The 13,072-nt window shown below is 47.9% G+C and overlaps 2 protein-coding genes across 2 annotated transcripts in view; one reads left to right on the top strand and one right to left on the bottom strand.

Annotated features, from left to right (window-relative positions):
- Nucleotides 1-13,072, bottom strand: part of CARHSP1 (calcium regulated heat stable protein 1) — a 172,678-nt gene that overhangs the window by 47,094 nt on the left and 112,512 nt on the right. The window lies entirely within an intron of this gene.
- On the top strand, nt 2,015-12,488 carry LITAFD (LITAF domain containing). The gene is made up of 5 exons (XM_065733012.1): nt 2,015-2,093; nt 9,598-9,698; nt 10,908-10,973; nt 11,700-11,859; nt 12,380-12,488. Exons 2-5 carry the CDS (start codon nt 9,611-9,613, stop codon nt 12,486-12,488), a joined length of 423 nt encoding a protein of 140 aa, XP_065589084.1. The 5' UTR covers nt 2,015-2,093; nt 9,598-9,610.

The following is a 13,072-nucleotide window of genomic DNA, read 5'->3' as shown; positions in this document are numbered from 1 at the left end:
ACCAAGTGACTTCCTGAGTGGTAACAAAGCAGCAATGGCTCTCCGAGTAGGAGCATCTCAGTGATTCCTCCATCCCGTCACTGCAGGGCTGCTTACAGCAATGGCTTCTCCTCAACAGGAGCCCATCTGCAGCACTCCCAGCAGCCAGAGCACCACACACCCATTTTTCCCTGGGGATTCACACTGCCTCTCAGGCAGTCTGTCATAGGCTGTCTGCTCGACCTCTGGACAGAACTTCCCCAAAGGAAGGGCTGCAGCAGGGCAGGAAGCCCCCGACCTCTAATGGTCAGCAATGCACAATGATTAGCAAAACTGTTTTGCAACTAAGGTACAACTGAGAAACTGTCAGCAGGTGAAGGGAGAACAGAGTGAAGTGCTGAGCAATCCAGGTTTTCATGCTCCTTGTTGTCAGTGTGTCTTGGAAAGTCTTGGAAACTGGGGGTCTTGTTGGTAAGGGATGATTTGCTGTTAACGGCTGACGTTCATGTGGAAGCACATCACCTGCCTCCCTCAGCTGGACCCAAAAAACTCGCTACAAAGCTCTTGCTCCAGTTTTCCTCACTGTCAAGAATGGTGTCTCAGCACTTTCAGCACCACCCGTGAGCTGTGATCTGCATTTAACCACCGCCAGAACAATGGCACTGTCCCCAGACGGGCTTTGTCTCTAGGCTAAACTCAAAACGTGAAGGGATGGCAGACGTTAACCTTGGCTAATCCGATTTGCATTTCAAATCTTTGCTCTTTCACAGGTTTCCTGTGTGATGTCAAGCACATTATTCACTCCCTCATTCTCTTCGTGTAAAAGGAATAATAGATTGGTAATAGTATTATTGCACAATTTAATCTGAATGCAGACATTAAAATGCTGCTTTATTGAAATGGAAATGCTCTGAGAAGATGTATTGTTTTGACATTTTCTTAAGGAAGGCTTTATTCCTCAGGGTTCACTGGTCACTGTCTTTGAAGAAGAAAGATCGCTTCCACGTGCACGACTAAAAATAGTAAAAACAGAGATGTTTGTATTTAATGGGAAGACATATATGAGCTTTAATGTTAAAAGGTGTAGCTGTAGTGGATAACTACAATAGCTGGTGAAAGAGGGTTGAAGAAGCTGAAATCTGGGATAAGTAAAATTGTTATGGGCTGCCCACAAGCTGCCGTTCCCCACCACCCGGTGCTGCTTGGGGTGAGGAGAAGATAGAGGAGCTGGGAGTGAAGGTGTGAGATTAAGCCTGTGGAGAAGGAGGGGCTGGGGGGAATGTTTTAGCTTCAGCCATTCTCACCAAATCTATTTTAATCAGCAATATATTAAAGTAACTTTCCCCAGGTTGAGTCTGTTTTGCTTATGACAGGTATCAGCAAGTGACCTTCCTGTCTTTATCTCAGCTCACAAGCCTTTCCATCTTACTTCTTCCCATGACCTGTTGAGAAGGGGGAGGTGGCTGGGTGGGGGTCTTGTGGCCAGCCAGGGTCACCCCACCACTGAGGTAAAGCATTGTTTGTGCTAAAAGTCAAGTTCAGCCACAAACCTAGTCAACAAGATCATAGCTGTAGTGCCAATGGCTATTACCCTGCACTGATACATTTGCTGATCTAATCATAAAGACTTTATCAGTCAGAAATCTCTGACATCAGGAACAAAATGCCAGAGCCCCAAATCCAACAGCACCTATGGCTTTTTATAACTCCCTGTGATGGTTTGGTATATAAGCGTGACAGGTTAGATTATACACTTCTCTCCATTGCCCCCAAACTTCTCCTAATTGTCTGCATCTAGGTTTCAGGATAGCATGAAGGAAAATTTATGCGATATTAGAAAAATATCTGGGAAATACTGTGGTGCAAGCCTGTCACACCACATTCCTCTGTGGAACAGCAGGTGTGAGCTGTAGGCTGTGATAATTATACACCATCTACTAACCTGACTCGCTGGCTTCTTCAGCCAGATACATTACTGAGGCACGTTGGCAGGTCATGTCACTGGTCGTGTGTGCTGCTTCCTTTCCTAGACACAGCTGCATTGGAAAGACGTGGATGAACTGATCAACTTCTAAAGCATTTTTGCTCCCAGAATTTGCCAGAGTTATCTAAAGGTAAGAGCTTTGAGATTACTCTCAATCGATACTGCTCCTTATGAAATACAGAAAGGGCAATGACTGAGACAGACAGGGAGACAGACACGGAGCGTGACAGCCGTGGCTCTCAGCTGTAAATGTTAACTCTGTGAATTGTCAAGCTTCCCCAAGCTTTGGAAATCTGGAGGCGAAGATTGTTCTTAGGGTACTTTGCCTATTTCCTAGGACAGACTGAGGGTGGAAAACAGGAAGACAATCTGATGAGGTAAAGACGAGTACAGTAATAAGAACAGAAAGTCAAACCGATGCACCACTGGAAAGGGTTTATGTCACACACAGCAGCAGGGCACACACCTGCTCTCCTCAAATTAACGCTATCCATAATAACTTTGTAAGAGTTGTTAGACCAGGTTCAGATGCTACATGACATGCTATTTATGCTGTCCTATCAGTTTTCGGTTGAAGGACAAGCTATGGGCATTATTTTTGTATGGTTATAAATGAAATGCTAGCTACCTGTGATTCAGTGCTGTCGGCGTAATGTGAACGTAAATCCATAGAGAATCTTACAAAAAGATGCAATATCATCAAATGTGAGGGTAATGATGAAGTGCTGAAAGCAGTCGTGTAAGACTGCCCTCAGTTCAGACAACTAGAAGGAAATGTGAAAGAGAAAATGGTGTCACTGGAGGACAAAGGAGGAATCTAAACTTGGCATATACTCTATACTCTGCTGCTTGCTCGAATTTTAAGATAGGCCATAACAAAAACTGGACCATGTCACTGCAGCGTTTCTGTATACAAAACAAAGAGTAATTAATTTGCTCATCATCACTGCTGTAGAACAGGAACTGAAACCACCCCTTATTTCCCCTCAGCCCAGCTTAATGCACAAACCACCGGGCAATACTTCCTTTTCGTGGTTAGTACTCTATTTTTGAAACAGTAATTAGGGAGGGGGAAGTTTTAATGCAATCCCATGGCCCAATTCTCCTCATCCTTCAGAACAGGGGCCCTTTAAATGTGAGTGAAGCTGGCCAGTGAAGGCAAAGCATTGTGCTTCAAACAGCAAATTAAGGAGCAGGTATTAAGGGATATATCTGGTTTACATCAAAGGTTCAAGAGAAATCAGTGACAGAGCTTATTTAGTATTTTAATTAATAGTTTTGACAGAAATGTGGGAGTGGCAAAAAAAAGTATGAATGAAGACACGAATGTCGGGAAGAAGAAAATCTGTTGCAGAGTGAGAAAACCTGGAGAAGTGCTGTGATGGAATTCCTGTTGTACTGCTCTGAAGCAGTACATCTGGAAAATACTACAGAGAAATACAGCTACAAGCTGGGAGCTACTCAGTACAAAATAACATCAGAGGACAAAGGCACACAGCGTAAATGCAAGTCATTGGTACGATGTGACTGTGGAAGATGACCAAGTACCTTGGATTATAAGAAAGACAGCATTTCCCCTAAATATAAGAAGACATGCAATGTATTCTATAGGCTGAGGACAGAGCTCGTCTGGTCACTGCTGTCCAGAATTAATAATAATTCACTGTCCAGAAGTGAGGACACAACAAGCCTGCATAGTGCTGCGAGCAGCAGGAGCAGACGATGTACTTAATTATAGAGTGGAAGTGCCTTCATGAGGGAATAACCCAGCAGTCTGACTGGGATAGGACTGGAAAATGCAAGGAGTGCATGCAGGCCACCAGCAGCCGTGTGAGTCCATGTAGGCCAGGCCGAGCTGCTATTTGCACACCCAAGTGTGCTCAGGGCCAGCAGCCAGGGAAGCAGCCCTCCAGCTGCACGCTGCAGCAAACACACCCGCTGGGATGTGCTGGATTAAAAAAAAAATAATAGTAAAAAAAATCTTCCAAATATCTGTCTGTTTATCGCCTTTTACAACGTCGTGAAGGAGAACGCATTGGAGAAAGCAAAGAGCACTTCCTGAGGAGAGTTCAGCTCATCAGCATTTCACTCTTCCTAATTTCAAGTGGCTGTTCTCATTGTGCTCTCAACTGCCGTTTAAGCCGCGGTGACTTGGATTAATGACACACCAGCAGCTCCCAGTATGCGTTTGGGGAGGGTTCTGCCTCTGCCCAGCTCTCCGGGCCAATGACAAAACCATCCCGGTGACTTCAACAGATGAACACCCACTTCATGCTCAGACCTCGCAAGCACTGACCTCACACGTCGGCTGGTGGGTCAGTGCAGCCAACAGACAAGCCAGTGCAACCAAGCTAAGAGCTGGCACCAAGAAACACAGATCAGATGCAGTTGAATCCCCCAGAGCTACATCCTCTCCATGTGAAAAAGGAAGCTGGTAGCCTGATATATGCTTCAAAACCGGGATAACCACAAGATTAAAAGTGCAATTCTAGCCTTAAGAGCTTGGAGATGGCAGCAGGGCACCACAGTGCCTGCTGAGCACCCTTCCCTTTGGTGAGTTTTTGCTGCCTGCTCTTCTGCCTTTAGTTTCTATTTTAAAAGCATGACTAAACATATACCTGGATGCTGCTCCACAGCTCTCTGTGCTATTCCTTCCTGAACATCTGAAAAGTCTCAGCACACTGCAGATGTTACCATAACCAACAAACTCAGGGCTGGTGGGAAAAGACCTCTCTGCCAAAGAATTCAGCATTTCATTGCTGACTGAAAACGAGAAATAACTGCTTCAGAAAAGTAAAACAGATGCACTCAGTGTTATCCAAGCCACAGATGCAACTGTATACCAGCAATGGTATTTTATGGTCACTCTTTACAATAGCAGAAATCAAAATTGTTTCATAAAAGCAGCTGGAAGGGCTGAATGCCACCAAGCACACTGAACTAGTGATGGCAGGGCAGCAAGAGCACATTACACTGCAATGATCACTACAAACTGATCTTCCAGCTACTATCCTAAAAACCAACAGATCACTGCTACGGTTACAAGCATCCATGAATCTGCAGATCACTTCCTGAAGTATTTTAATATTCCAAAGCACAAAACTTCTGAATGAGTTACACTGTCTACTTCAGATACTCAAATCAGGGAACGGCTCCTTCCAAATTCTGCAGCACTTTTTGTTCTGGCTCTGAACTGGCTGCTACTGAAGTCAGTGTCAAATCAGTGCTGACATAAGCTGGAGCTGGGAGAGACATTTAGCATTTTCCTCATAAAGCCACTGCTTCCTGTCCTGCCTAAGATCCTGGATGCCATCCTGGTACGCGATGTGAGAGCCAAAGATGATGCCTCCTGCCAGATGACGTGGGACTGATCCAAGCCCTTGCTGCAAGCCATGGTACAGACAGGGCACAGGGCACAGGGACAGCCCTCTGCAACATTAGTTGCTCTCTTACAATATCCAGTATAAAATACAATATACTCCTGGCAAAGAACTGCAACAGAACAGAGGCAAAAGAAGAGCTGCCTGGGCTCTGATCATGCACAGGTGCCAAATCCCATCCGCCTCCTCTCTGAAGGTGAATTGGTGTTCAGTTCCTCCCAGTTTACGTTCTGCTGAGCTGCACTCAGACTGAAATGGACACGAATCCTATGGGGCTCTCCAGTCTCACAAACACTACAATTTCAACTGCCACTAGAAGAGAGGCTTGTAGGAAAAGTATATTCTTGTCAAAATTGAAATCAAACAGCAAGAGATCCTTTAAAATGATGAAAAAATGACTGACTTGCATACACAGGGCTGCCTGCCTGCCCATCACTACAAGCAGGCAACAACTGACAAACCATGGGGAGGAGGAGGAAAGCCTTCGTTCTCTTTACAACTACTGTGGCCATACACAGGAGGCTGACTGGCAAATCTCTTAGGGTTCCTGAAGACTGTCCTCTGTATGCCTTCATTTCTCCTCTGTACAGCACAAGTGGCACCTGGACACGCATACTGAACTAGGCACTACTTTGGCATTGAGGATGTTTGGGAGGGACGTGCAGAGGCGTGGGTGAGTGCTGGAGAGCAGGGCCCTGCCATGAAACTCTGCAGCTCAGCAGCTCTGCTTGGCTCAACCAACACTCCTCCACACACCAGAACTGAGGGCTGGAGCAAACCCAGAGGAGGACGATGGAAACTGCTGTTGCCTATCCCTCCCCAGGACGCGTCCTTCCTAGAACGAGGGCTGCACCTTCCATCCTCTGAACTGGGTCTCTGTGTATACACCTCAAGGTGCCATTTGCTTTCTCTATTTTATAATTTTAAAAAACTTACACAGAATTCAAAGCAAGATTTATTTCCCAGTGCAAACTGATCCTGCCCATATGTACGAGAAACTGAGACAAGAGAGAAAGCACAGACTTGTTTCTGTATCCCTGTTCCTGCCTGCCAGTCAAGTATTTGTAATTGCTTGAGCCCATCTTGAGCGGTGTAGGTAAACCCAGTGCCCACGTCAGAGTGCACAGGGCTCTGCTCTGCCCTGGAAGAGAGCTCTCTTTGCTCACTGTGACTGCAGACAGGACAATTTGCATCATCTCCTTTGGCATCTAGGGCCAACCACACACTGCTAGTTTCTGGAATGGAGCTTACAGGGCACTTTCTACTGTTCAGGAGTTGCTGCCTGACAGTTCTTGCTATTTTCTCCTCCAGTGCTTCTAACACTGTTCATTCTCTCCCACATCTCCAGCAGATGATAACCTCTAAAAAAGGAAAGGCTCTATCTCTAACCCGTGGCAATAACACCAGATGTGGGTGTTCACAGTCCCAGTGTGCTCTCAGACATCACAGGCACAGCAGCAACTGAGCTGAGAGCACGTGCTCAACACAAGTGTCTACCGAGCTGTGGAAAACTGTCCAAGAAATGCTCCTCCAGACTGGCAGTGCTGAGGCCCAGAGGCTGCCCAAGCCCTGTGCCCCCTGGCAGGAGAGCTGAAGCAGCTCCTGCAGCAGCTGGGGATCAATCACAGAATGCCTCAAGCTGGACGGGGCCTGCAGGGACCAAATCCAGCTCCTGGCTTACCTCCTCTGGGGCAGCTGCTCATTCTCAGCATGCAGCACTTTTAGAAGTGCATAATAAAAGGCTGAAAGCAACCCAAATCCAGGGCACCAGCCTTAGCAGCAGCCTATGGCCCACAGCTTCAGTGCCCCACAGCTCGAGCAGCCCCAGCGCAAACGAGGACTCCCACACCATTCCTGGCTCTGCTGCTGATTCACTGAAGGCACTGGCTTTTCTTCTGCGTCTCCTGCACTGCACGTTTACCTGGTGCTATTACACCAACACCTCACTGGGTGGAGCAAGGATTAGTCAGTGTTTGCTTGCATTCAGCTGTCAACTTGCAATGCTCTCGCTATGTTAACCATTATTACTATTATTCCCTCCTTTTGCCTGGGCCTACAGTCACTGGACAAAATTCAAAATCCCTTTCTTCTTTTTCCTGTTTTAGGATAAATGAGATTAATTTGGCAGAAAAGTGTCCAGAAATTACAACACCCAGTATTTAAAATATGATGATTAATTATCAAGACAGCAATATGATAAAAAAAACTTGAAGACACTCCTTCTACATTTGCCCACTGATCCTTGTCCCAAAGAAACAGCCATGGTCATCAAGCCTGGCTAATGCACACTTGTCTCTTATCACAGTTACTCCTGAGACATTCTTCTCTGCAGTTCATTACCCTCCCTTGGCTCTCATTCTGCCTCCTTACCCAAGACTTCTTGCTTATCAGCTTTCTTATTCTCAGTGGGATCCTCATGAAGCTTTGCCAATGCCCTATTAATACATCCAACGTTTCCAGAATTTTAGCTTCTTTACACCAAGTATGCATCATTTCCCATCCATCCAGACTTGTGAAATTCTTTTAAATACATTCTTCCTTTCTTCCTAGGACTGCAGCTTTACCTCACCACTACTGACCTCCTCCCCCTGCCCCTTTCTGCCCATATCCATGGCCCCACAACACACCCTGAAAACAGACCTGCTGAGCTCATCTTGCCTTGTTCAGAAGTTTCCATACTCCTCTAGTTTGACCTCACATACTCAGGCAGCTTGTGCTGACCTGCTGAGCATTACATTTTGCAGTCTCTACTTGCTTATCCGGACGTCTTTTAACAATATAACCCCTTGCTACTGCATCACAGCAACACAGGACACATAGCTGGGCTGCAAGGTGCTATGAGGAGTTACCCTAAGCCTCACCAGCAGCTCCTCACAGACATCTGAGTCCTCCATCCTTCCTCGATGGAAGGGGATTCTCCCCCTCTGCCCTTGTGAGACCCCACCTGCAGCACTGTGTTCAGCTCAGGAGGCACAACAAGAGAGGGACAGGGACCTGCTGGCTCCAGAGGAGGCCACAAGGATGCTCCCAGGGCTGGAGCACCTCTCCTGAGAGACAGGCTGAGGGAGCTGGGCTTGAACAGCCCATAGAAGGCTTTGGGGAGTTCTTGTAGCCTTTCTAATATGAAAGGGGAACTGTAAGAAGGACAAGAGGGACTTTTAACCAGGGTTTGGTGACAAGAGAAGGGGCAATAGCTTTAAACTAAGAGAATGGTGAAGATGGCGAGGCACGGGAACGGGCTGCTCAGCACTATGGATGCCCCAGCACTGGAAGTGATTGAGGACATGTGGGGACAGAGCTCTGGGCAATCTGATGTCCCTGCCCAAGGCAGGGGTTGGACTCAGTGAGGTCCTTCTGAACCCAAACTGTGATTCTATCTTTGGCTCTTTTCCTCCCCAGAATCACCCTTCCTTCCTAACCTGCATGTAAGGCTATAACTTTCTTCTGCAAAGCAATTCCTACTGTTAACATTAATTCATCAAATCATTAATCAGCCAGTTAACAGCGGATCAAAGGACAGCTAAGAGTAATTAACACCGTTCTACTCACAGCAATACAACACGTATCTCCAGCTGTATCCTCTCCCTCCCGCTCTCTTGGACTGTGAAGAACAGTGCCTACTAACACCTGCAACACACGCATACTTCGTGGCCTGATCCTGCTCAGAGCCTCGGGTAGCACAGTCATAGTTAATAACCATCTTGACCAACGAGCGCCCGTCGCGCCGGCGCTGAGACCACAGCTCCACAGTACAAGACTGCTCATGGTAGTGATGATGATGAGGTTGCACAATGACCCGCTGCAAGATCCAAATTGCCACGGGTTGCACAGTTGCATGCTCTGATGTAATGACACATGAAGGGTTTTCGCAGGTGCTCCCCCGTGTGATCTTCCTTTTCTTGATTATTTTGACAAGCCACAGAGAACAAAATTACATTAACTTTGCTGTAAAGGTAACACTTGCAGACACAAATCTGAGTGCTTCTAATAGTACGCTTTCTGTTAGCTTTCCAACACAAAGAAATAAGTAAAGGGAGATTCTGTTTTCTGCTTCTCCTGCCCAGATTCCTCACCTGGAACTGTAACAGTAACTGACTGCACTGCAGCCTATGATACAGTGAGAATGAGGGAACTGCTGATTTTCTTCTAAGAAAATCTGAATGTAAGAACTAGGACTTACAGAAGGAGGCACTGACAAGTACAGGGGACTGAAAGCCACTGACTGTAATGTCATTCTGTGCTACATTTTGGCAGGTGAACTCCAGAGATGGCTAGTGAGAAGGGATGTGTGGAAATCCCCATGGTTATGTACGAACCACAGGAACCCTCTGCACCTGAGTACTGCAGCCAAGGGGGTAAGCAGCCTTTGCTGGGGGGGATGGAACGAGCACACCTCTGGGTGGTTGTATGGCAAACATCGATGGTCATTTTCTGGAGCATAACTCACACAGCTCATAAAGGGCCCAACGTGGCCACAACGTGAGGGGGCTCTGAAAGCACCTGTGCCAGTGTATAAAACCCAGGTTGGGGTGGGCGAGCTGGTATGATCTCCTAGCGTGGACACCACTTAAAATGGGAAAGACAAAAAAAGAGTTGGTTCAGTTATTGATTCTACCAACGACACTTAACTGGAGCTGCAGTTATGTCTGTGCAGTGGTTTTATGCTTCTGACAAGCAGTTGTTCAGGCAGCAGACTTCGGAATGGCCTGGCCGTGCCCAGCACAGCCTGCCATCAGCTTTTCCAGAGGACTTGCACTCCTGCCCAGAGCTGCCCTCCCTCTCTGGCTGAGTCAGTGTTGCACCGGGTCCCACAGGTGCCCTTCCCCACGCCATCTCGTGGGGGATGGCACAGCTGAAGGGCTGGCAGCTCTGCAGTGACTGCTGCACGGCTGAGATGGCTTTTGCTTTGACACCAGGCATTGCTCCCACACCTATGCAAGTATCTCACAATGCTCCTTTGTCTTCTGCCTGTTGGAGCTCATGCTCCATGTCAGCATTCCTGCTATTGAGGAAACTGTCACCAAGGGCTGGAGAAGACACCAGAGGTCAGAAGGTGCAGAACAGGGTTGCTAAACTCCAGGCGTTGCCAAGTTTTACCCTGATCAGCACTCTCCATGCACTCTTTTCTTTACGAAGATCTCTCTGGCCTCCTTCTAAGCTCTCAGAGGAGCTCACGTGAGGCTGGGGACAAAACACTTCACTTGTGAGCTCCTCAGACACCCGACACACCTAATGATGAGGTGCACAGCTCCTTCCCAGGAACACACCAACCCACAGCGCTGCACTGGTACTGCCATCAGAGGAAATCCATCACTGCTGGCCGCATGAATGGTTTCATATGTTCATTTCTTCCACTTCACACTCAGACTCAGCCTGAGCATCCTTAGCAATAGAACTGAAAATGCTTGAGATGACTTCATCACCAGCTCCACTTCTCCTTACCCTCCCTGTCCTGTAAATCAGAGGGTCACACCAGGCCCTCCTGCCAGGCAGCAGCGGGTGCCAGCCCCCTTCTGGGAGGTGAGCTCACCTCACTCACTGTCTCACTGTCCTTCTTCCCTTAGGGAGCTATGAATATCCTGCTCCCCCACCTTACTCCTACCGAGAAACAGCCACTGCTGAACCGCCCGGTAAGTGCCAGTGTATTTCTGACAACACGTAATTCTACTGCTGACAAAAGCAGAATGCTGGTGGTTTGAAAGTCAACAAAGATGGAGTTTTCTTACCTAATCACGATCTAAGAGGATGGAGAGTTTCCCTAGGAATGTTAAAGACAAACTGAGATGTCAGACTCAGACCATCTTCCAGCAGGAGCCAGGCTGCACGAGTGCTCACTTCTTAACGCAGCGAGGGCTTCCAGAACAAATGACTTTAGGTCATTTCATTTATGAGAGAAGGTACAGATTTTCCCAAGTGGGGACACCTGACTGATGACATTTGTATAACACAGTAACTACTGTTTTTGGATCTCTTGTAGTAAGTGAAGCGGAGATCCAGAAAGCCCCTCTATATCCTTCAGATCTCCTCTTCAGGGAGGACGTGTTTTTACAGTATTTTAAATCTCAGAAGATAAACTCTGTGTCACCACCAGGCAGCAGAGACTGCCTGACTGCAGGGTTCCCTCTGGCAGCTCCCAGCCTGCATCCTTATGAGTAGATATGGGAAGGAACATATTGGGACACACAGAACAAATCACGTGCTAGTTCTTGTGAATGTGCTTGTAGTCGACAGCAGTAATGCAGGTGGCTCTAGATTTGTCATTTTAGGAACCTACATTATACAATTAAGAATCGATGGCTTGTAAAAGGATTCCCATCTCTTAGCTCGTGCTGCCTCTTGTCTCCTCTTAAACTCAGTCTACCTGGTGTCTCAGCCTCCGATCATCGTAGCGGGAATCTTCTCAAGCAGACCAACACCCACAATATGTCCGTCCTGCCGCCAGCACATCACCACGCAGGTCACCTACAGGTTGGGCAAGCTGTCCTACCTCCTGTGCAGCAGCCTGTGCATGGTCGGGTAAGCTTTTGTGCATGCACTGCAGGATCCTCACAGCACAGGGTTAAAGATGTAGGCCCGTTACAGATTAAGTTCTAGTTAATGCTTATATGGACAGTTTGCCCTTCTTCCCTACTTCCTGAGACATCAGTCTGTCATCGCAGCTGCCAGGGATGCAAACTGCTGCTAAACGTAACCAAGTGTGTTATTACTCTGTGTAAGACAAGTAAAATCTAGTACAACATAGTGCACTGTGCTACCATGATTTATAATCAGGCTCAGAATCACAGAACTGTAGGGGTTGGAAGGGACCTCTAGAGATCAAGTCCAACCCCAAATACATAACAAATGAGAGCTAACACGTGAGACATCAGTGGCGAAGATGATAAATACTTGGGAGGAAAATGCGAATATTAAAGAACCTAGGAAAGAGGTGGATTTGTGCAGTGAGATGGCAGACAATGAGAAAGGACAGATGAAGCCAACGGAAAGAAAAGTTAGTGACTCTCCCTGTTAACGGTGCCCATCTCTCGGTCTACAGGTGCTGTTTTGGATGCTGCTTCATACCTCTCTTTGTGAGGATCTTCAAGGACGCAGACCATTCCTGCCCGTACTGCCAATTTCACATCTACAGATACAAAAGACTCTAGGCGCAGTCAGCGCACGCAGCTGACCCCGGCCCGGTTCCTCACGGCCTAAAATCGCACGCGTTGAACCGCTGCCGGCAAAGCCCCGAGCAGGCTGCGGCTCCGCAGCCCCTCACCGCAGCGCCGTTTGCCGCCACGCGGTCGGACCGGCGTTCAAAAGCCCTCATTTACACCGTTACTCCCCCGGAGCCGCCGAATACCTCCGCGGGAGCGGCCCCGGCACCGCGGATGCTCCGCCCCGGGCCGCGATGCACGCGTGCCGGGCTGCGCTGCGGGGCGAGCTGATTATTTATTGATGAAGCACTTAAGTTATGAAACCATTACCGCGTTACGCGTGAGATAATAAAGCTGTTCTCGTTAACAGTTCTGGCAGAGCACTGCTGCGTCCACGACGCTTCGCATCCCCGGGGCAGCGCGGTGCTGGAGCAGCACGGCGAGCACGAGAGGCACCCGATGTTTTTAGATATATATATATATATAAAGTTCTTTGGGCGGTGTAAGCCAGCACAGCACACAAGCACCCTGCAGCACACAAGCACCCTGCAGCACACAAGCACCCGCACTGCCGCCGTCTGGGGGAGCGGGGC

Source organism: Cyrtonyx montezumae, unplaced genomic scaffold (genome assembly GCF_038088225.1).
Source record: "Cyrtonyx montezumae isolate F1298 unplaced genomic scaffold, pur_monq_1.0 scaffold_16, whole genome shotgun sequence".
NCBI lineage: Eukaryota > Metazoa > Chordata > Aves > Galliformes > Odontophoridae > Cyrtonyx > Cyrtonyx montezumae.
Note: the sequence above shows the minus strand (reverse complement) of the source record. Positions and strands in the feature narration are given on the sequence as shown.